The sequence below is a fragment of the Diadema setosum genome, chromosome 4 (assembly GCF_964275005.1).
Source record: "Diadema setosum chromosome 4, eeDiaSeto1, whole genome shotgun sequence".
In the NCBI taxonomy this organism is placed as follows: Eukaryota; Metazoa; Echinodermata; class Echinoidea; order Diadematoida; family Diadematidae; genus Diadema; species Diadema setosum.
The window spans coordinates 39,985,348-40,010,576 of NC_092688.1; the positions used below are offsets into that span (position 1 = coordinate 39,985,348).

The 25,229-nt window shown below is 37.4% G+C and overlaps 1 protein-coding gene across 1 annotated transcript; it reads right to left on the reverse strand.

Moving 5' to 3' along the window:
• Window positions 1-2,888: 2,888 nt before the first annotated feature.
• Window positions 2,889-25,101, reverse strand: LOC140227867 (uncharacterized). The gene is made up of 5 exons (XM_072308256.1): window positions 24,891-25,101; window positions 24,322-24,450; window positions 16,862-16,992; window positions 6,430-6,655; window positions 2,889-3,394 (listed from the first exon to the last, which is right to left on the reverse strand). Exons 1-5 carry the CDS (start codon window positions 25,099-25,101, stop codon window positions 2,889-2,891), a joined length of 1,203 nt encoding a protein of 400 aa, XP_072164357.1.
• Window positions 25,102-25,229: the final 128 nt, after the last annotated feature.

The following is a 25,229-nucleotide window of genomic DNA, read 5'->3' on the forward strand; positions in this document are numbered from 1 at the left end:
AATTAAAACATATTGTTACGATCCGACCGTGGGACCGTAACCAAAAAAAAAAAAAAAAAAAGTCTGCACAACGTCATAACGTAAAAGTCACACCAGCCAATTTCAAGTCAAATATTCTGAATCTAATAAAATATTATTAAAGTTAAGTAAAGTAACCACAATTTAACATTTTTTTTATACGTGATATACTGTCACCGTGACAACAAACTATAGCAGCAATGACAAAAAAAAAAAAAAAAACCGCACATTTCTACATGGTACAATCAGGGCACTGTATAGAATGCTAAATGACTTTTTAGATATGAAGTTTTTTAGTTGGGGAAAATTCCCTCTGTTTTCTTTTTTCCAAACTGATGTGTGTGTAGTGGTCATTCAAAGTTCACTTTAAATCGCATTTTAAGTAGAGGCGATCCTTCAATACGAGTTTTGTAATAATCTTTGCTATTGCTTTCTTGATGAATATGCTACATCTGTTGCACATTAACCACTGAAAAACTTTGGTTAATTTCTTGCACATTTTTGTCTCCCACTTCTCTCCCTAAATCTGCTGACAAGCAACAAAAAAAAAAAGAGGAAAAGAAAACAAGAGTCTTCATTATTCCCCCGAGGCGCTGATTCTCAGACAGAGTGCAGGGAACATACTATGTGGGTCTGTTACGTTTGTGATTACGTTTTCTGATTACGTTTTTGGCCAATGCACATCACATTTTCACTTGACAAATCAGGGGGGGGGGTGGTATTGGTACTGCCATTTCCTCCTCATCCGTTTGAGTGATGAAAAAAAAAAAACCTTTATAGAATTTATTTACTTATTTATACTTATGACGAATTTATCTACTTATTACCGCTATGATATAAGAGGGAATGAGAGTTGATTTGACTGCAATTCATATTCTATTCACTTATCATAAGAGAGGGGGTCGTCGTTATAAAGCTATAATTTCAGATAGAATCTGAGCACCGTTTCATGAAAGTTGTCAGCCTGACAAGCCGTCAGTCCAATACAATTACCTAAGTAAATGTCATTCGTTGTGGGGTCTACGTAGGTCCATGTGCATGGTAACAAGTCAGTGACAGAGATTATCAGCCAATCAGAACCCAGGATTTTATTGAAAATATCAGAGACTTACAACTTGTCATAGCTGGCAACTTTCATAAATTGGTTCCCTAATCTGTCTTAAAAGTATAATTACAGCTAATTGTCCATACAAGTGTTATTGTGCTGGTTTTCCAATTAAATGTTGTTAATACTTAGGGGATAGTATAGTATTGATGGAGATGAGGATGGGGCTTTTGACTTTTTGCGAGAGATCATCTCAGCCATTTCAAGACAGTTTTCATGACATAAACGTTGAATCCCTCTTGGAATTACATGCTCTTTCAAATGTCATAAGAGGTTTCTCATTATTTCACCAAAATGATATTAGAACCCTGAGGTTAGGTCTCAACCAAACCACGCGATCCATTTCATCCACAATATTTTTGTTCAATTCAAATATCAAACGATGTTCGAAAAATAAGAATGGGAGGTGTAAGTTTCCTGGAGCAGGGTGATAAAGAGGGGCGGTTGTTTGGGGCTTCATTTTAACAGGGGACAATTGTCAAGGGAGGCAGTGCTCGGTGGTTATTATACCTAGGAGGTGGGAATCTCTTCCCACCTCCCTGATTATACTAGTTGTTAACGACCAATCAAGCAGTAGAGTCCATTAATCTGAAATGACTGTTAACCGTATAAACAGTCAAATTGCATCGAAGAATCGCCTAAACACAACTGGTGGTAGTGATAGGCATTGTCGAAATAGATACAGTATTTATTCAATGGTTTATGAAATGAATACAAAATATGTAAGTAGAAATAATTATGGGCGATATCGCGGTTAATCCGTGACTTTTTTTCTTCTTAGCAGAACTAAACCTGAGTAGTTGTCTGGGGGAGGGGAGATTGCCCTGTGGGGAATTGACCTTGAGGATGATTGCCCTAAGAGGTTCGTTATCCGGGGGTAGTTGTACTGAGGGAATAGCAATAATTCAGATCAAATCAATTTCGTTTATTCATTTCCAAGGCATATAGTTACATTTCAAGACACATATACCCATGATACAACAATGCAATGAAAAAACAAACAAACAAACAATGAACTTTCAAACGAGGCAAAGGAAGTAGGTAAGACAAAGACGAAGTACACACAGATTGACACGCATAAGACAGCTCTTTTGTAATGAGGGGAAGATTAAAGGTAAGTAAGAGTGGAATTAATGACAGGAAAAGACTATCTTTACGGTGGACAGAGAAAAGGGAGAGGGAAGAGGAAGATAATGGGTCAAAATCAAGGAACGTGAGGCATGAAATATATAAGCTCCTCAAAGTAAAGGAGTGTAAAGTTGAGTTGTAGTAAACGATAGACGATTGTGGTAAAAAAAAAAATGGGACTTTAAATCTAAGCTTAGAAAAAGTATAACTAAAAGTATATGTATGAAATGTAAAGATTTCTTAAGAATTTCTTTAATATAATAGCAAAAGCATTCAAACTTCAATCTTCCTTTATACTTCTATCAAGAGAATTCAAAAGTTTCGGACCAGAAAAAGAAAATACAGATTTAACGAAAATAGTTCTGGTTGAAGCAAATGATATTCACTTGATTGTCGGGAAGGATATTAATTGACAGTTTCTTTTTTTCTTTTTCTTTTTTTGATGAATATAGAGTCAAATACAGAAGGGAGAAAATTATTGTCAAGCTCACGTTCGACAGTGGCTGATGTGCAAGATATTGTGTGCTAGACACAGATTACTTCTCAATGTATTTGTATGCAGGTACATTTATCAAAAATTGTACTTTGCAGGTTCGGTTTTAATACTTTATTTGTTTGCTAAGAAATTATATGAAAACTACCCGGTCAATGCTTCCAGTTCGACGGCTACCGGCTCTTGTGTAGGAGAAACGGCTTCTGTTGGATAAACGGCTTCTGTTGGAGGAACGGCTTCAGTTTTTCTCGTTTCCATACATCGGACGCGGATAACGTACAATCCCTTCAACATGGCTTGAATAAGTAGTGTTGCCAAGCTTATGCCGACCACTGTTGCAGTACCGACGCCGGGAGCGTGTTCGAAGTTGAGAAGGGGAGAAACGGATCGGTTTCCACACGGGTCCGTTCCTCCAGCAGCAAAATATGTGGCAACGAAGAGCAGGTAGATAGTTAGGTACAAGAACGGGTAGACAACGTGAACGAAACGGACGATGATCCGGGTGTAGAAGATTTCGAGGAGGCAGATTACGGAGGGAAGGATAAAGATGGTAAGATTGTCCAGGGAGTCCAGGTAGAAAAGAGTTACAATGATGGAAGGAGTGGCGATGCAGTTATAGAGAAGCCACTGAATCTGGTAGCGGCATTCGTCTGAAAGTACAACGACATAGACAGAGAGGGACAGAGAGATAACAGTAGGCCTAATCAACACACATGAAAACAAACATGATTAATGACCTGATGTCATGGGCTTCCTATTTCGATAAGCATGGTATAAGATAGTTGGGTATAGTTGCTTTCTTTCAAAATACGTTTAACACCTATACTTTCATTTCAATTCCGCTTACCCCAATTGTTATTACTTGTTTCTATAATGTTTATATAATATTAAGTGGGAGTGCTGGTAGATTACTCAAGCATCGAAATGAGGTTTATTAATTTTCATTATTTATTCATGTTTTTTGTTGTTGTTTTTTCAAAGGGGATGGCTAGTAACTGATCAGCGGGAATCATATTTCATAAGAGGTTTCTCATTATCTCACTTAGGAATGTTCAAAACATCAATTCCCACCTCAACCAGTACTGTACAATCCCTTTTAACTGCACATTACTTGAATATAAGACCGTTCTGAAGCAAATAATTTTCACACAACAATAGATACATAATGTACTCTAAATGAATCCCACAAGAATTGGAACAATAATCCCCCAGCATTCCCACTGATTCCCAATGATCAGTTACTAGCCACCCCTTTACAGTAGGCACATTCAGTTTGCACTACTATGGTATAACTAAGATAATAAAATTAACTGCGGATGTACAATGAAGGTAGAACAGATTTGGAAAGGGGAGAGTAACTCAGGAGTTTGACAATGAAAAAGGTAAATGCTGAAAGTATTGGAGGTTTAAAGGCAATGTTCAACAATGTTCGGAGGATGATGAGCTGTATAGAGTGTGAAATGAAGTTTTGCAAGAGAAAAAAAAAATCAGTTCATATAATTGTTAAATGCTGAAAAAAAAGGTGAAAATCTGTTAGTGACCGATTTCAGTTCTTTCTACTGCCGGTAGTGATGTAATAGACCATTACAGAAACACTTCAAAAGCATGGTTTCAAGAGGTGAAAATCTGTTGGTGTTTCATTTCAGTTATGTCATAGACAGTGGTGTTGTAATAGACCATTCACAGAAACGGATTAGCATAATGATTGTTTTTTTGAAATCACAATTTCATGTATTTGTGTGTGTATGGGCGGGTGTATGTGTGCTTGTGTGTGTGTATGTGTGTGTGTGTGTCAGAGCTTATCCTAAACCATAAAGGTTATGTATAGAGTATAAGTAGTTGTGTAATAAATGGAGGGGGGGTCCCAATGGGGTATTTTAGAATAGGGCGTGGATTTCGTCAAGGTGACCTACTTTCACCCTGCATGTTTGTTTTAACTTGTTACTAAAATATTAGCACATGCTTTGAGAAGAGAAAATTGTAAAAGGAATTAATTTTTGATGGTTTTGAGGTGAGGCAGATATTATATGCTTATACAATAATTTCTTGAGAGGTAAAATCTCAATAAGGATGTTGAAATTTATATTTCAAAGTTTTTTGAAGAAGGTGGTTTAAAGGTTAATATAGATAAAACAAAGATTTTGTTGATTGGTAAGAAGTGTAGCTAAGGAAATAAGGATTTTAGGGATTTTTTCTCATTAGACACTAAAAAAAGTGATGAATTTAATTTTAAGGAAATATTGAGTACCCTCAAAGGATTAGTTGATGGTGGAAGCAAACAGATCTAAGTATTATGGAGAAAAATCATAAACTTAAAGCATACTTCCGAAGTTCCGAACTGGCTCTTTGCTTAAATTCAAAAGATTTGTTTGTTTGTTTGTTTGTTTGTTGTTTTTTTTTGGTTGGAAAGGAACGGATTGGATTAAAAGATTGTAAAGATGGTGGTTTGAGGATAGTGAATTTTGAATTGTTTATAAGAACTCAGCGAGTATGAGGGTGAAAATACTCCTGTATGGATTACTAAATGTGACTTGGAAAGTTTATTTTGATTATACTTCTAGGTCAGTAGGGGTAGAAGTATTTTTCTTCGTAATTATGAGACAACAAAATATCAATTAATACATCTTTGCTTCATTTAGAAATGTTACAAGCTTGGCAAGATCTGTACAATTTCCAATATTTTGAAAAGGGAAAAATTAACCCAATTATATTTGTAACACAGTCTTTTTTCTTTTCTTTTTTTACAGGAAAATGACATTTCATGCAGACTTATACAGGCGAAAGATCTATCATCTGGGAACATTTTATTCGATTAAAATCGTGTAAGACCGATTGTTCATTTTCAGAGTTTGGATTTAACAAGTGATAAAGGAGTTTTTGTGAGTCTATTCAAAAAATCGGAAAACATGGTGATATTTTGCATAATGATGTAGATAAGTGTGGTAAGTCTAAAGATTTGTGGGCAAATTATCACTCTAAGAGATGTGCAATGAAGGAAGATTTTTGCACGTTTTGTGTCTGGTTCAGAAAATTCATATTGTTTAGAAATTAGTAGCAAAGTGTGGTGAAGGTACTTGGGGAAAAGGTTTTATCTAAATATAATATACTCTAAGAGATGTGCAATGAAGGAAGATTTTTGCACGTTTTGTGTCTGGTTCAGAAAATTCATATTGTTTAGAAATTAGTAGCAAAGTGTGGTGAAGGTACTTGGGGAAAAGGTTTTATCTAAATATAATATACTTCCGGGTTTTTTTTTCCTCGGTCATTGCTGTACCATTACCATTTTAATTGTTGTCATGAAACATGAAAATGTATACTTATTTCACTTATCTTTAAAAGAATTATTGCCTTATGTTTGTACAGTAATACCAAAGAAAATTCACGTATTTGTTTTTTATTTAATTGGAAGTAAATGAATATTATTTGTAAGAAATAATTGGAAAAAAGGAGAAAAAAGAACTGAAACGTTTTATAATTCGTTAAACCAAGTCACAGCAATGTTAAAGTTTGTTGAGCTAAAGCAGCAAAGTCTCTAATCTGCTATTGGCAACATTCGAGAAAGAAACCAACTGTGAACAGTGGAATAAATCAGATTATGTTAATGGCTTTTCCGGTCCTGTCGTTTGTTTTCGTGTTAGCTTCTTCCTACCCTTCCCATTTCCGCTCCATCCATGCTTCACTCTACCTTCAAATGCTGCATTCGTCCTGCTCTTCTTGCGGTCCATCACAGCATTGAAACAGGCAAGGTAAACATAGCATGCTGTGGAAGTATATGTCCAAAAAGGGAGGTAAATGACGAACTTTGGGCCCTGTTCCTCCTCTTTGAATATGACACTGATTATGAAGAACGCGGAGAAATAGGCAGCCAGTCCGAACCGGTAGAACGCGTACAAGTAGAAAGGATATAAAGGCTGAAAGACAAAAAGATAAGTTCGATTTTGATGATTGAACTGCGTTTTCAAAGAACTGTTCAAATTAATGATTTTTTCAACGATTTTAGAAACACAACACAAACTAGAGATGGCACGGTAGTTTTCAGGGAGACGCTTGTCACCAGATTTGAATAGTGGTATAGTCTTTGCTTGTTTCCATCTGTCACAAATGTACACACAAGTAGTTATGTACATGTATCAAGGCTGTATGCATGGTTGTTTTAATGTGTATGTACACAGGGTGACCAGATTAATGGAGAACATTCTATATGATATAGATATAGTACATACAGGCTGACCAGATCAGTGGAGAATTTTCTACATGGTAGACAATGTAGCTACAGTACATGTATGCATGTGACAGGAAATACATTATAGCTCACTCAATCTAGAATGATTTCACCCATTCCAGAAAATTCTAGGAAGTGCTGGCTGAGTGAGGCACTGCCCTTGTAGCCCAATGTGATTGGTAGTTAATTTTGGCAATGATGTTATGCACATATTAGGCAGTGAGTCATCCAGGATTCCTGGAATTTGGACTTGCTAGTATGTTCAGGTATGTAGCCCCAGGTTGGAGAAAATTACAGAATGTACTAGAAAGGGGTGAATGGATATAAAAGCCGGATAAATTCTGAGGTAGGCAGAGTATCCAACAACTCTGCTCTGAGAGTTACGTCACTTCTGGCTCTGAAGCGACTTGTTATAGTCAGTCCTGTGTTACCTGCTGACCTGCTATACAAACTGTGTTTGTGGAGATAAGGCCTGGGAGACATTTTGCCTGCAGAGAATTAATTTGCCTACGTTGGAGATAGACTCCATATTTTAGTGTCAACGGACATTATTACGGCAAAGCTGTGACGGGCTGGATTCCTTGCTGGACATTATAAAGTGAATCATCATTCAACACATCAACTGAACGTGGTCGTCATAACGTTTGGATTCTGCACGTTTTGCTGCGGACACATAACTTGGATTTTACCCCGGATCTATACCTTGGACTATCATAACCTGTGCCTTTGGAGTTACGTCGCAGGAATCATTCATCGGTGCATCGTGGATCATTCCTTTGTGCATCGAGCATCGTATTTGGACATTTCCAGGGATATTGCATGTAATAAGTGTAAGTGATTCCATTACTGATTTGTAACTGTTTCTATTGATCATTATTGTACTGATGTGAGAACCGATTACGAGTCTGTACCCACAATATCACTGTTAATAAACCGCCTGAACATTAGTTAATTGTTTCTTTTGTGCGATCATTCTCAGAGTGATTTTGGTCGTAACACATCGTAACGGAATAATGCGTTCGGTCAATGACCTATTTATCAGATGACTAAGGGATTACGCTATAACATGAGCAGCTATTTTTTTAACATACATAGAAATACCATTAAGTCCTGATGATTTCTTATTTCTCATGCCATTACTCTAAACATCTCTTATTAAGTCACAAGTTGCAATGAGAACAGATCAACCGGTCCATACACATTGTCGTCCGAATTTTGCAGAGTGTCACGGACATTCGGAATATTTGCAGCAAAATCTCCACCAACATTGGCAACAAAAAAAAAAATGCAAAAAAATTCATCAGATTTATCTTGATATTTACTACCTGTAACTGATTCACACATGTCCGAAACATCTTTCGGCAACACTTCTTTTATGATATTCCACATCTCACCAGATGTGTTAGCTGATGAAAATTTTTCAGCGAAAAACAATCTCTTTCGCTTTCTTATTTTCAAAGTAACAACATTATGAAGTTTCTTATATTCATTCCACAAATAATTCAATCTGTTTTCCAGTGATATTGCTTTATTTCCGTCAGATTCAATCAATATCAGCCTTTTTAGCTTATACACTTTATCCTTGAGTTTATTCCTTTTGTAAGTAACATTGATAATTTCACTTCACATCCAAGAGGATGAAGTTTTTTAACTCGTTTTTTTCACGAATAGGCATATATTTATCAATCACAGAATTTTTTTTTTCAAAATAAAGAGCTGCTTCACTGACATCTTCTATATCACCCATTTCGAACCATCGTTTGGACTGTAGGCTACGAATGAATGAATTGTCAAAATATTTCATAATGTAATGTACAGTATACGGGGCGCATTCTTTGACGTGACATTTCAGAACCTTAAACACAATAACTTATGTGCCAGTATGTTTTACTCCATACACATATACAACAGGGACCTATTTGGAGCATTTGATAACATACGATCAGTAAGGGTAGATGAATCATTTGTCATTCTAGTACATATGTTACCATTTATTTCTTGTAATTAATATAAACATTTTATTTCGTTTAGATGTTTGGTCTCATTAGTTAAACTCTTTTTTTTTTTCAAAATATCACAATTCAGATCACCCATAATGCAAATATTTTTCCTAAAGCTGTCTTAAAAAGACACTAATTGTGTCACAAATGTACACACAAGTAGTTATGTACATAGTATGATGTACTACAACTGTATATGCATGGTTGTTTTATTGTGTATGCACACAGGGTGACCAGATTAATGGAGAACATTCTATATGATATAGATATAATATATACAGGTTCGCTGACCAGATCAGTGGAGAATTTTCTGCGTGGTATACAATGTAGCTACAGTACATGTATGCATGTGACAGGAAATACATTATAGCTCACTCAATCTAGAATGAGTTAACCCATTCCAGAATATTCTGGGAAGTGCTGACATATTTGTCTGAGTGAGGCACTGTCCCTGTAACCCAATGTGATTGGTAGTTAATTTTGGCAATGATGTTATGCACATAGTTAGGCAGTGAGTCATCCAGGATTCCTGGAACTTGGACTTGCTAGTATGTTCAGGTATGTGGCCCCAGGTTGGAGAAAATTATAGAATGTAGTAGAAAGGGGTGAATGGATAGTATATAAGCCGGAGAAATTCTGAGGTAGGCAGAGTACCCAACACCTCTGCTCTGAGAGTTACGTCACTCCTGGCTCTGAAGCGACTTGTTATAGTCAGTCCTGTGTTACCTGCTGACCTGTTAAACAAACTGTGTTTGTGGAGATAAGGCCTGGGAGACATTTTGCCTGCAGAGAATTAATTTGCCTACATTGGAGATAGACTCCATATTTTAGTGTCAACGGACATTATTACGGCAAAGCTGTGACGGGCTGGTTTCTTTGCTGGACATTATAAAAAGTGAATCATCATTCAACGCATCAACTGGACGTTTGGATTCTGCACGTTTCGCTGTGAACATTATACCGTGGACATATATCGCGGATTTTACCCCGGATTTATACTGTGGATTAATGCAACCTATGCCTCTGGATTTACGTCGGAGGAATCATTCATCAGTGCGTCGCGGATCATTCATCTGTGCATCGAACACCGCACCTGGACACGTCAAGGACTCTGATCTAAGATTTAGCTGTAATGCATGTAAGTGATTCCATTACCGATTTATAATTGTTTTATTGATCATTATTGTACTGATGTGAAAACCGATTACGAGTCTGTACCCACAATATCACTGCTAATAAACCGCCTGAACATCAGTTGATTGTTTCTTTTGTGCAATCATTCTCAGAGTGATTTTGGTCGTAACAATTGCTAATAGTAATCAAAAATACGAACTGAAGTATTTAGGGGTCTGTACCATAAAACAAAGATGAAAGATTTCCGACATCGTTCTCTAACTATAATGGGTATAGCCTCTAAATGTCTCAAGGAATAATGTTGCAAAATTGAACAATTCAAGTTCATTTCCATATACTACACCTCCACCATATCTGTTTCTGTCTTTTCTTATGACTCAATACATGTCTCGCTATCAAAATAATATTGAATCGGTAGCCTTCATTACATATCTCGCTATCAAATATTGAATATGGTCTGGAGCCTTCTGACGAGGCCTCGTATCTGAGCTTGGAAAAGAGGCTATGAGGCCACTTCTTTCGTCTTTACATGCCAAAAAAAAAGTATATATGTGACCCTGCACCACAAAACCAACAAAAAGTCGTCAGATCTAGATTTTCTGAAAGAGCAGCCTCTAGGCTTTAAAATGATGTATAACTCAACTCAAATGGACTCCCCTAACCTATCTAAATACTAGAAAGAAAGCACACACTCTGGAAACGTGTGAATTGAGAAAAGAGGCTCTAAAGTACAGGGTCTATTCAAGCGCTTAATCTTTACCAAGCCGTGCTAGCTGTGATGAAAGGGACAATACACAGGATGTAAACACCCAGAGCAACAACAATGAAGAAATTATTGGATTAAGCTGAAATTGAGCATGATGTATTAACACATTCGATCCATGATTAATACCAACTTTCAAAGCAGTAGCTTTATCCTTTGAAAAGTTATTAGTCATGAAAGTGAAGAGTACGGAAAGGATTTGAAGAAAGGAAAAGGGACCTCTAAGACATACCTGATCATTCTACTCTCCCTTAAAAAGGGTTGTAGAAAAACTGCTCAAAACACACTAGCTCACTTTCCCATTCATGTTATGATCCCAAACTTAAGAATAATGTAGAAGAAGGATAGTTTTTTTTCAGAAAATGTGAAAAACTCAATATTGACTTGGTTGACCCATTTCACCTTTTTTGAGTCGTCACGTAAAATCAAGGGTTGCGACTTTTTATTCGTTTTGTGGTGCACGGTCATATGTATATATTATATAAATAAATGTATATATATATATATATATATATAGAGAGAGAGAGAGAGAGAGAGAGAGATTATGTGTAATAGGTACTTCCTATCTAAAGGCCATATCTTCCCTGAATTCAGTACAAAAGCTGTACATTGTTTTACACAGGGAAAACTCGGTGGGTACCATGACAGTACAGACATGCAGTTCTGTCTCTCTAATCCAACGTTAGCTGACATTAATGAATGTTTTTTTTTATAAATTTCATTAATTATATTTAATAGAAGAGACAAAACAAAAGATTTTCTCTTTCTCATTGTAGGTCTCATTGTAGTATTTGGGATTACTCAAGTGAGCCTTAATATCCAGCTATTCTACTATCATTACAAGGTTAACAGATATAGCAAGTAGTTGGAATTGGAAACAACTATTTCTTTTAACTAAGGAGTTGTATAGAGCAAAAGCAAAGTTACTCACGTTTAGCGTACAGTTACAGCCGCGCGCATAAATGAATGTCAAACTAATATATATCTTCGGAAAACTTGAAAACAATGTCATGTAAACCTTACGCCAAACATTCTTTCTTTCTTTTTTTTTTCTTTTTTTTTTTTCATTTCCAAACGAACGTTTCTGTAGTGACAAAGGTTATAACAAACTAATTTCTCCACTCCCAATGAATTAATTTCCTTCGTATTACATTGTTTATTGAGTACTGATATAAAGATTACAAAGAACAAATTGTCTTGGTCCCAAGGATCTCGTCATACCGAGTTTCCACTGTATTTCTTTATGCGTGGCGTTCGGTGCTGCAAACTTCAGATAGGGCCTACTTATTGGTTTATTTCCGCTGTTTCTCATACCTCGTTTGGTACAATTTCTTTCGTTTAATGCCACTTTATTCATTCCGTTAATATTTCGAAGTATTTGAAAGTTCTTTCAAGTGTCTCGCACTGAACATGCATTTTCGTAACGGCGATTTCTCCACTTTGGTGCAGTATTTCGAAGGAAGTTTGATCCCAGCCCCTTCGGTGTGCCATGTGATCTTTTGTAGTGTTTTATTGTCGTCTGCTGTTTTGTTTGCCCAGGTGTTAATCTCGAATGATGGTGGTCGTGTTTTTGAATGTTAATAGGAAAAGGGAAAAATGATCTGAATGATGGTGATAATAATTATTGATGCTGCTGTAAACAACAGCTTGGTTAGCATACAATCATGTCCTTCGTCTTATTTCATTTTACCCTCTTTTACTCTTCTTTCCCCTACCATGAATGATAAAAAAAAAAAAAAAACTCACAACCAAAAGTGCCACGTGCTAGCAACCTTCGTAAATGTTCTTTACCAGCAGAGGATAGAGAGGAAAAAAAAAAACACGACAGTAAACAGAGGCAAAGAGATTGTACGAGGTGTCTTCAGATCGAAGAAACTTGACACCCCCACCCCTCTGCCCTTGTACAGTGTTGAAGAATTCTACAAAACCAGTTGCCAGACCCCAGGTGCCAGACGAAAGAATGCTGGTGATAAACAGCGTATGAATAGCCTGGTAACATCGGTGTTTTTTTTTTTTTCTTGGTCACAATGATGTTCCCACGCAGTCACTATCTTCTCTAGCCTTTACCCAAGGAGCTCTGGACTTATATCCCCATTGTGTCTGAATGGATACCCATCGCGATACAACAAAGATCATATCATTTCGTTACGAAATACCAATTTCGTCGACGTAATGATCATTTCGTTACGAAATAATCATTCGTCGATGAAATGTAAAGTATTGTCATTTTGTTACGAAATAACGAAATGCTGTCATTTCATAACGAAATGTTGTGTGCGAAATGATCATTCATAATGAAATGACAACATTTCGTTGTGAATTACGACATGTCTAGTTTCGTAACGAAATAGGACATGCGAAACTTGGCGCCCCATACTAGTGTACCGATCGATGTTTTAGTGCGAGTCCACTGCTCGCTGTGTGCAAGTCCTTTACAAGCTGCCTTTGCAAAAGGTTAAGTCTAGAGTCCTGCAAATAATGTCTTGTAAATACAGTTGTATGACACTTTTAAAAGCTGGGCGATCGTAAATAGAAAAAAAAAATGTTGGAGCATAATGAGAGGAAAGACTGATTTCAAAATTACAGGACCGTTAAGCAAAGACGCACAGACACGCTTCGGTACCTTCTCAAAGAGAGTGAGAGAGAGAGAGACATGCCGTAGCAAAAACACCAATTCTTGCCGATCTCAGAGTGAAGGTGGAAAACGACATTGAAAAAAAAAAACAGAGTTGACAGGAAGAAATGTTAAAATAAAATTGGCGATAGCACTCGAGCGGTGTGCCGAACCGCCGCTTTTCACCCAAACGCAGACATATCGTTAGGTCTAACATTAGTCCTTACTTTGATAAGGCTACTTGTATATCGAAAGCTACCGAAAGATCAATCTGTATTACCGTCGCTGTATTTTCCGTGGATATCACTAGTACGTCTTTCTTCACGGGATCCCCTCCAAATTACAATATTAATACAAATAAATATAAGACAGTATAAGTACAGTATATAGTAGGTGGGACATATAGCACGGAAACCGATTCGCCCGTGATCAGTTATCACCAAAGAGTAGAGACGCTAAGCTACGACTACGACTATATACGCGTTTATACAACGAACAGAGTGTCAACTAGCTGGTAGCTATGTTTTTTCCATGAAAACTGCACGCAAATCTTTTTTTCAAACAGCTGGTAAACGCGTTCCGGGTTTATGAGATGTTAATAAGTTTAAATCTGCCGATCTAAGTCTGTGAATTAGACGTAGGGGAAGGCAGGGTAAGTTGAGCATATGGGTAAGTTGAGCCACCACCCCCATCCCAAATATAAAGGAGTTAGACACGTACTCCAGTGGTGCCATTTATTGATGACTCATGGCACAACCCCTGGGTGCTGTTCGTTATTCCGAAGGTTCGTTATTCCGAAGGTTTGTTAATCCGAAACACACAAAGTCCCTATACCTAGAGGTTCGTTCATCCGAAAATGAAAAGGGGTTCGTTAATCCGAACATTTGTGGCGTTATTCCGAAGGTTCGTTAATCCGAAAATGAAATAGGGTTCATTATTCCGAAGGTTAGTTGATCCAAAAATGAAATAGGGTCCGTAACGAAACTCCAGAATAAGGAGCCTTGTTCCATTTTCGGATTAACGAACCTTCGGAATAACGGACCGTATTCCATTATTGGATTAATGAACTTTCGGAATAACAAACCTTATCACATTTTTGGATGAACGAATCTTCGGAATACCGGACCTTCAGACTTAAGAACCTTCAGAATAACGAACCTTCGGAACACCGAACAGTAACCCAACTCCTGACCCCACCATATCATTTTATAGATTGAAACAAAAGCTTTAGTTGCAGAATGAAAAATGCAATTTTGACCATAAAAGTGAAAACATTTGAAACGCGTTACAAGTGCATTTTTTCTTTGTTTCATATGCATCAAAGCTACAACATGGATATAAGATGATGATTTTGAAGTCCAGATATGGGTCTTTATTTTATCACAGTTTTCTGAATAATCGATACACAAAATTTGTGTATTTCTGTAAACCTTTTATGATGTTAGGACTGGGATAAGTTGAGCAAGGCCCCATGGTGCAAGTTGAGCCTTGGCTCACCTTGCATCACAAGGTCTGGCCCATCTTGCCAAATATGTAATCAACCAATTCACATAGTATCACGGTTTCTAGATATTAAACTAACAAAGAAAAAATCAAGATATGTTCGAAGGTAGGAATAGAAGATTAAAAAATATTGATTTTTCTTTTTGACAATTTTTAAATCTGTGTAGTTAAAGACACTTTATTGTTCTCTTTAACTTAATCCTGTATCATGGGTATACAAAAATGGCTGGAAGTTGATAGTAAATGTAAAATATCATGGACTTTGCTTACCTTATCATTCTGATCTTGAGAAACATTTATGTTTTACTTGGGCCAAGGCACTATTGAATGTCATATTGGCCTTAACTCAGTCACTGCATTTAAACTGTTACAATTTTCTGAGACAGAATATCAGAGTCGTGTATTTTCACTTGATATCATTTCTTTCTCTCTTTCGAAAGCACAGGAGAAATAAAAAAACAATTAAGTTTTGATGATATCTTTATTTCTTTTTTATTGAAACTGATTTCTAAAGTGGACTCTTGTTTCAGTTATTATACATAATGTTGCTTGACAAAACCTTAGCATTATTTGTTGGACCCAACATTTAGATTTTCCCCTTATTTCACTGTCTTTTCAATCTCCATATAGGGAAAAGTATGCGCACCGGGTTTGAGGAGTTTGTCATAACCCTAATCATAACGAGATTCCATAGTCAAACTATACTGTATGTCCCCCCCCCCCCTCCAAGTATATATAATACTTTCCGCAATGATAACTTTAAGAGTGAATCAATACAAATAAAATTTAAGGGTATGAAACTAAAGCTTATTGCCTACATCTAATACAGAAAATCCCATCCGATTAGATTCAGTGGTCAAAGAGAAATGTGGACCTTTGTAGAGCATTTTAGGAATCCCTTCCTTCCAAGTTCTGTCCATTATGTTCACACCTTAATATGCAGTTCCAGAGCCTCCAACTGCTAAACTTGGAAAAGACGGATCTATGACATGCTTTACAATGAGTCACATTTCTGTGACCACGCGACCAAATTGAATGTTTTTTTTTCTTCAAAAATATAGCTAAGACGTTATGCTCTCGACCCTGAAATAGACATTCATGAAGTTAAATGATATTGGCAGTTATCAATGCGGAAATCCAATTGTATTTTTTGGGGACATACTGTACACACAAACATGGAACTTGAAAGTGGCTGCCGAATTACGCTAATTTTCCTTACCATATTTGCCAATTTTGTTTTTCCCAAGATTTAATTTGTTTGTCACTTTGTATGGGGATGATAAGTAATAATTTCTTAAATTTTATAGTAACAATATACTAGGTTGTGTTTTTCTTCATTCAATACAGTGGCTTGTACTTTTCTTGTATTTACATGTATTATTGCAATCGTCTAATACATGGGATGCGTTTTTGTTCTTGTTCTATTGAAATAGGAACACCAAGTAGCGAAAGTGTTTGAAACATTCCATTCACGGCTAAGGCAACAATATCAACAACATCTGAAGTACGCATGCTTCAGCTAATGGTCAAGACTAATTGGGACATGCAATGCTTAACCCATCAGTCAAAGAACTGCCCGAAACCGCCCGTCAAAATAGAAACCGGCGAGTCTATAGTGGCCACTTTTGTTGTTTCCCTTGGGTGGCCGCTAGTATATACAGGCTGGACTGTATTAAAATGTTTTTGAACATTGCAACATTTCACAAAAGCAACCATTGTCTTCACTTGGCTATTGTACACACGATTTTGATTTCAGTGTCATCAAAGGTACTACACTCATGAGATACTCATGGTTAAAAAAAAAAAAGAAAAGAAAAGAAATCTTCTTGTCTGCATGAAGAGTGATGTCGGGTAGAACACCCATTTACATGTTACACTCACGTGCTTTGAGGACACGTCCTTGAGTTGTCTGCAACAAAGTTTCAAGTCCGCCCATTGCACGGAGTACCACTTTCTGCTCTCATCTTCACTGCCAATTGTTCTCTGCACGATCGGTGGTGATTCTTCTGAAACTGGACAAAAGGAATAGCGATTCTATCAAATCACGTTACTGTAAAGCGCGTGATGCTTGCATTTTGTTTTAATCTATCGCAGGTCGAGCCTATGTGTCACAAATGCAGACGTAGAAGAAGTGATGGATGTCCATCGTACGCGTAAGATGCGACTATTCGAAGGACCGATAGCGTTACACACATTTCAGTTCATTCGAATCCACTGGCTTTATTTAGAAAAACAAACAAACAAACAAACAAACATGGTATGTGACCACATTAACAGTAGGACCTACTATGCAACTGTGCTTATCTTTTCATGTTCATAAACTTCATCATCAGCAGAAAATGTTCTAAGTGTGGACCTCCCGGGAATATCACTGACCTTGAAATTTTGCTTCAACCACGAAATGGATTACCAAGTGAGATGTTACTGTTACCGACAGTAAGTACATATTTCGTTTAACTCATATACCGTTCACACACATTCGTCGGTCGTTAGTCCCACCTGTGTGTGCCGTGCCGAACTTGAAACTCTACGTTCCAGTAAACTGAAACCATGGTGTCCGGCCCTAAATTAAACAAGTACAAGGGGACACCAGGATCTGGCAACTTTTCCTTTAAACTACCAAAGGGTGTCACTGTCCAAAGTACCAGAAAGGCACTGGAAATAATATGCCTATCACGGACACCGACCTTGAGGACGACCTCATCGAAAAGGACTTGGGTGCGATATACCCTGAGCTAAATCCGGTTATAGTCCGCCATTTTGTCCTCACCCGCACCCGCATTGTACTTGAAAAGGACAATGACATTTCTACTGCCAGCGACCGGTCGTCTCACAATAGTTCAGTACACCAGCCGAGAGATCGCCTTTGTCAACTGTGCGCCCTTCCCCGTGACTCTTCTGGCCCTCTTTGTATGAAATGCAAATGCCTGCCTCAAAGAGTCGACGACCTAACAATGGAGTTACGTAAAGTGCAGCACGCCATTGATGCCCTGTTGGACATCCCTAAGGCTTCTGCATCAGCCGCACCCCGAACTGCACCCCCCTCAAGTGAACCACCGACACCTCCAGGAACCCTACGAACAGATAAACAAAGTCTCCATCAAAATCCGTCAACTTCTCGTCAGATGCCCCCAAATCGTCAACCACCCCCCAGCCGCCATCTCGTCACAGCAACAACCACGCCCCCACTGGGCAACGGACCTCCCAGTCAACCGAGCTCGCATCCATACTATCCTCACCCCAACCTACCCCTCCGACAACAACGGTTCGAGTCCCACCCGCCTCCCCAAGGTCCTCCTCCCCACGGCCCATCCAACCATCACATGTATAATCTCAACCAGCCACCCCACCCCACGACGTCTCGCGTGTACCATCCCACCCGGCCACTTCAAAAGCGCACAAATACCGACATCCAACGCCTCCCTTACAGTTACGCTCTCGACAGACCATCGTACGCATCAGTGCTCCGTGCCCCACCCCTTCAGTTGTATCCCAGCTACCATGGAGTCCCGCTCGGCTGTCAAAATTGTGGAGAGTCCAATCACAGGTCGCAGTCATGTCGCCATGGTATGCAACTTCAGTGTAGTCGATGTATACAATATGGACACAAAGCGAAACTTTGTCCATTCTAGATTGTCGGCCAAGAAGAGAGTGCCCGTCAGACTGTTCATGGGTCATGCTATGCACGGCATGAGGGTAAAGACAGAGAGACAGGCAGAACAGATAAAAGTATGAAATGTTTTAGTTCTGATAAGTGTAGATATAATGTTGATCAAACCTTGAAATGTATATCTTTGAATGTGAGAAGTGTTGTTAATAAGATGGAAGAATTACAGGCAATCATAGAAATTGAAAATCCCGATGTTATGTTTTGTACTGAGACGCACTTGGGGTGTGACGTTATATCAGCTGAGATTTTTCCACAAAATTACAGCGTGTTTAGGAAAGACAGAAATAGACATGGTGGTGGTGTACTTATTGCTCATAAGCAAGAGATATGTGTAACGCATCGCCAAGATTTAGAAACAAATTGTGAAATACTCTGGTGTGAAATGTCTTCTCCAAATAAGAAATCGTTGTTTTTAGGTGTATTCTACAGACCACCAAATAGTTGTATGATCAATATGTATGAATTAGAAAAATCTCTGTCACATATAACCGAAAATGGTAAGAGAAACAAGCAAATTATTCTGACTGGAGATTTTAATCTCCCACAGTTAAAGTGGTCAGACGGGTTTGTTACTGATTTGGACAATTCTCAGTTGACTGATCAAATGTTACATATAATAGAAATGAATTCTTTTTATCAACACATCTCGGAACCAACCAGAATTACAATAACATCTAGTAACACACTAGATTTGTTATTTTCAACTGATCCAACTATGATAAGTGATGTGAAAATTATTTCAGGTATAAGTGATCATGATGCTATTGTTTTTAAGATTCTTTGTAACACACAGATAATGAATCAGAATCATAGGATGATTTATCTTTACTCAAGAGCTAACTTTGATTCTTATAGAAATGATCTGTTACAATCACAAATGCACGGTGAATCATGTAATGACATTGAGTCCGATTGGAAAATATGGAAGAGTAGCCTACTAGATGCAGTTGAGAAAAACATACCTAAACGCAATGTAACTATTGGTTCTTACGTACCATGGATTGATAAAGAAGTGAAGAAAATACTTAAAAAACGTAAGAAGTTGTATGATATTGCTAAAACAACGAACGCTAAGAATGACCGTGAAAAATTTTCACAAATAAGACGGAAAGCTAAGAAATTGTTGAAACAAAAATATAAGAATTATTTGTGTAATACGTTATTTGAGGATATAAAGCAAAATCCGAAAAGATTTTGGAAGTTTGTTAATTCAAAGAAGATTGAACAAAAGACGATATCATCTTTGGTAGTAAATGGAACTCACGTAACAGATGACAAAATGATTGCACATGTTTTAAATACTCAGTTTCAGTTTACATTCAATGATTCCCAATTTACTCATCCCCGACTGAACGATTTGTTTCCTTGTGTTCCAGTCATGGAAAATATTGCTTGTGATGTCGCTGAAGTACGTAAACTATTACAGAATATTGATGTCAGTAAATCCCAAGGACCAGACGGCTTGCCAGCAAAAATATTGAAAGAAGGGTCTGAACAATTAGCCAGTTCCCTATGTCAATTATTCAATGAATCTTTGTCCTCGGGAAAGCTGCCCGTTGACTGGCGAAGAGCTAACATTTGCCCTATATTTAAGAAAGGTGAGAAAAACGACCCAAATAATTATCGTCCAATTTCTATGACTTCTATTGTGTGCAAATTACTTGAAAAGATTGTATGTCGTCGACTTGTTAATCACCTGTCAGTGAACAATATATTGTGTGACGGTCAGCACGGTTTCCGTGAAAAGCGCTCATGTGAGACATAATTGATCGAAGCTATTCACGATTGGTCAAGTGCGATGGACTCAGGCTCCCAAGTGGATATCGTCTTTTTAGATTTCGCCAAGGCGTTTGATAGTGTTCCGCACAGTCTTTTAGAAATTAAATTACAAAGGTACGGTGTAGTAAACTCTAATTTGAAATGGATTATGAATTTTTTAGAACATAGAGAGCAGAGGGTTGTGCTCAACGGGGAATGTGCCGACTGGGTTGATGTTAAGTCTGGTGTCCCGCAGGGAACCATCCTTGGTCCGATTTTGTTTTTATGTTTCATAAATGATATTACTAATGATATATCTTCTAATATTCGTCTTTATGCAGACGATTGCATTTTGTATAGGTGTATTAATTCATTTGACGACTGTGACGATTTACAAGGAGATCTTGATGCTTTGGGTAAATGGTCTAAGACATGGCATCTTGACTTTAATGTTAATAAATGTAAGATTATGAAAATGTCACGGAAAAGAACAAAATATGATTATGATTATGTTTTATGTGAAAAGAAATTAAGTATAACTCATTCAGAAAAATATCTAGGAATAATTATCAATGAAACACTCAACTGGAACGATCATTGTAATGAAACGTATGTTAAATGTAGTAAAATTATTGGTGTCATAAAAAGGAATTTTTTACATCGTCCCTCCCATGTTTTAATCAGTTTATATAATTCTCTTATACGTCCATGTTTAGAATATTGTGCTGCTGCATGGGATCCATACAGATTATCTCACATTAACGTACTTGAGCGTGTTCAGAAGAGGTATGTTAGATTATTGTTTCGTGACTGGGAAACAAGTTATGATACGTTGTTGCAAAAGATACATTTCTCGAAATTAATTACAAGACGTAAGTATTTCAGACTTATAATGTTTTACAAAATGATAAATGATATAGTGAACACTGGACAACAAGGAATTACACGAGAGAACAGATTTGGTAGAAATGATCATAATAAGAAAGTATATATCCCGTTTGCAAGAACTGATTATTTCAAATGTTCTTTTTATCTCAAGACTTCACAAGAATGGAATTCATTGCCAAGTAACATTGTAGCCAGTACATCTCTTTCTCGCTTTAAATATTTATTAAGACAGTTTTTATGTATGTGAATTCATTCTACAATGTATCATGTATATCATATAAGTCTCATTTGATGAATTTTAACCTCACTCTGTCCGATGCAATATTAATGTGCATATACTATGATATAGATTTTTTTTTCTTTTCTTTTTAATGTATTCGTCCATGTTTTAATATTCCGCTAGTATACCCTGCAATATGGTTTGTTGTCTTAGATGATTATTCTGCCCCCCCAAGGAAAAACGCAGTATCTAACATTTTTGGCGATTTTCACTTTTTTGCATAAATATAGTCAGTGGGCAATCCTTCTTCATATGACATATTCAGATTTTTGAAAAAATGTTTGGAAAGCTACTTTTCCGTAACTGCCAAACGCAGTATCTACACTTAACTTGCACTTTCCCCAAGGAAAAACGCAGTATCTACATGATGAATATTTCCCCAAGGAAAAACGCAGTATCTACAAAGCTAGTCTTAATTACCAGACACTGTTATTTATATATGTGAATAATTTGCCGGTTGTTCTGTAATTTGAACGTAAATTACTTTCTTTAGATATACTTGCTCAATAATAAGACATAATGTTCAAAATATCTAACCGAAACAATACTGATTAGTAAATATTTTGATGAGATCGTGATCCTAATATAAAACACAGTGTGTGATTAAGACTAACCGAGTGCACATTAAACAATACAGCACAACACTGACAGCTTGCATATAGCTGCACTCTCAATGGGCCGGGCCCGGCCGGCTATAGTCAGCATTTACAGTGTGAGTGTGTACTTGTCTTGGATTAAAACAAAATGTTGTCGCGGGGAAAATTACTCGTGAGCCTAGCCCTCAAGAAAAATTTATCTGCAGATAATGAGTAAGTAATTCAAAACTATTTCAATATTGAAAGAATAAAGCTGATCGTTTGTCACACGAAGCGAGGTAAACACAAATGCATGTTTGTCACACGAAGCGAGGTAACGTTAGAGTTCTAAACACAAATGCATGTTTACCTCGCTTCGTGTGATTAACGATCAGCTTTTCTTTCATATGGTATTCTACCTCGATGATGAACATCTTTCGTACGATTCCAATATTAACTTGTTGTGAAGTAACTTTGATAGGCCTAGACCCTTGTCAAAATTCCTCAGGCTCCAAATCTGAAAGTTTCGTCGAAAGGCAATAGACCTAGGTGCCTATAGATCTATTTGTGTTGTATCGGATAAACGTCGCTTTTATACTAACATGTTAGACCCTATAGGCCTACATCTAGGCCTAAGTCCAAGTCTAAGACTTGTCTAGACAGTAACGTTTGAGTCTTGCGTCTCTTTTCTAACGTTAGACTTAACGTTAATCAGAACTTTCAGGGTCCGTATTCCGAAAGTCTAAAGAAAGATGTAGGTTAGTGTAGGACTAAAATAGGCCTACTCTACGGCAGGCCTGTTTATAAAACTAAGAAAGAAGTCTAAGACTAAAACTTAACCACTCAGAATCCTCAAAATCTAACACCGCTAATGAAGTGTCAATGTTCAATTAGCTACTCCATACCATACTGTCTTAAAATTACATAGACAGCGATCTAGTTGAAAATAGATTATGTGAAAAATAGGTAGGGGCCTAGACCGGTAATCTAAGGGCTTAGACTAAACCTTCTGCAGTTCTAATGTTAGGCTATTTTTTTTTCTGTGAGTATCGTGCATAGCCTGAGGCTGTAGACTCGTGTAGCCTGCTACGTAGCCAGCCTAGAATAAACGATATAAAAACTAGACCTAGTCTAGATCGATCTAGGTCCAGACATCCGATTTAGATTTATTTTGGTCTAGACAGACTCTAGCCTAGACTGTACAGATCTACCGTTAGATCTAACGTTAGTATTCTAGATGCTAACGTTAGCGGCTAGGTCATATCACATTACAGCCCTGGCAAGCTTCATATTTATAAACGCGTAACGTTTACAGCAAGAGCGGTCTGGGAATGTAAGCAAAACGTTCCAAGAACGATCTGTTGAAGCCTCCTCTGTAATCAGGGCATAAATGGGGGATGGAGGATGCATCCCCCAGGGCCAGAGGTTGAGGATGGTGCATCATGAATACTTGTACAATGATGTATAGAACTGTCTACATGCATACATAATTATGGCAGTCATTCCGCTGTAGATACTGCGTTTTTCCTTGGGGAAATACGTTCCATTGTAGATACTGCGTTTTTCCTTGGGGAAATCAGTCAATTGCATGGGGTTTCCCCAAAGTATCTACATTTTCATTAATAACTTAAAAACAAAACAAAATCACAAAATGATATTTTCCAGGAAAATTGGTAGCTAGATAGACTAAAATTCCACAATGAAGGAATTTTTCAAAAGAGTATATTTTCCAGGGGCTTTGGCAAAAACATAAAATGGTGAATATCTCGGTTGTTGAGAAATGGAGCTGGATGTAGATACTGCGTTTTTCCTTGGGGGGGGGGGGTATTCCTCTCTTGCGATATCACTTATTTACATTTTATCCTGGTTACCCATTTTTTGTGCAATATATTGCTGTTCCGAAGGCCAGAGTTTAATTTCATTGTCATTTTACAATAACTATATTATATTTGTACCTACATGTATTGAGATTTTTGTATTTCAATGTACCAATCATAATTTTTTATTTGTTTAATTTTGTGATGATGTACTCCAGGGGTGCAGACATGCATGGGTATTCGTACCTTTTTTTGCACCCCTAAACATGTTGTTTTTGATTTGTCTGAATAAATACAATACAATACAATACAAACAAACATATGAATACAAACATAGAAAGATGAAACGACACCTCCTTGTGGCACGTAGTCCTGGCCGCATTTTTGCCGAAACTTTCCAACAAGGAATAATAGGATAAAAACGGCGGCAGCTAGTATACCAATGCGTAGTCCAACGATGAGACAGACATTAGCACGATTTCCTGAAATTTGATAAAGACACAGTAAAATCACGTTATTCACTCATGAGGAAAAAAGGAATTAAGCAGTATCTCGATAATTCTGCAGCATCAACACATTTTGCGAGAGCCCAAAACGTAGTTGACAATACTGGTAAAACCGTTCTATACACAAAAGTACCTTGTTTACTGGCCCTTGTCTTTACTCAGCAAAATTAATCAACGCGTTTTTAAACATGTGTTTTTAATAGTAAAACAGACTTTTATATGATTGTGTGATTAAGCAATTACATTACTAAAAACTGCACACTTAGATCAGACTTCCCCGTGACAAATCAGATTCGAAATCATCTGTTGAAAATATTGTTAATTTTTCGTTGTACATACTTTCTGGTAGTGACGCCAGAAGCTATGCTATGAATCGTTATTATTCAGAACCACAAAAATGATAGCTTTTCACAAACCTGATATTATACCTTTAGGCAGAATAGTGATTTCTGTCGTCGACGTTCCATTCACCGAGTCACCGGTAGCTATGCACACGAAGGTTTGCTCTCTCCCGTGATTGGCTGAAACACTGATTTTCTCGAACCTCTCGTATGTGTCGTCAGATAGTGTTGTCTGTCGCGAAGCCATGGATTGCAGTCTCTCTCCAGACTCATCGGTCCACATCATAGAAATGTCAGGCTTGAATCCACTCACGACACACGTAAGTATATCGGAAGTAACGCTGGAGGGAGTTTGGTACGTACATCGGTTGTGACTGGACTGACTCCTCTTGACGCTTTCCTCGATTATATGGC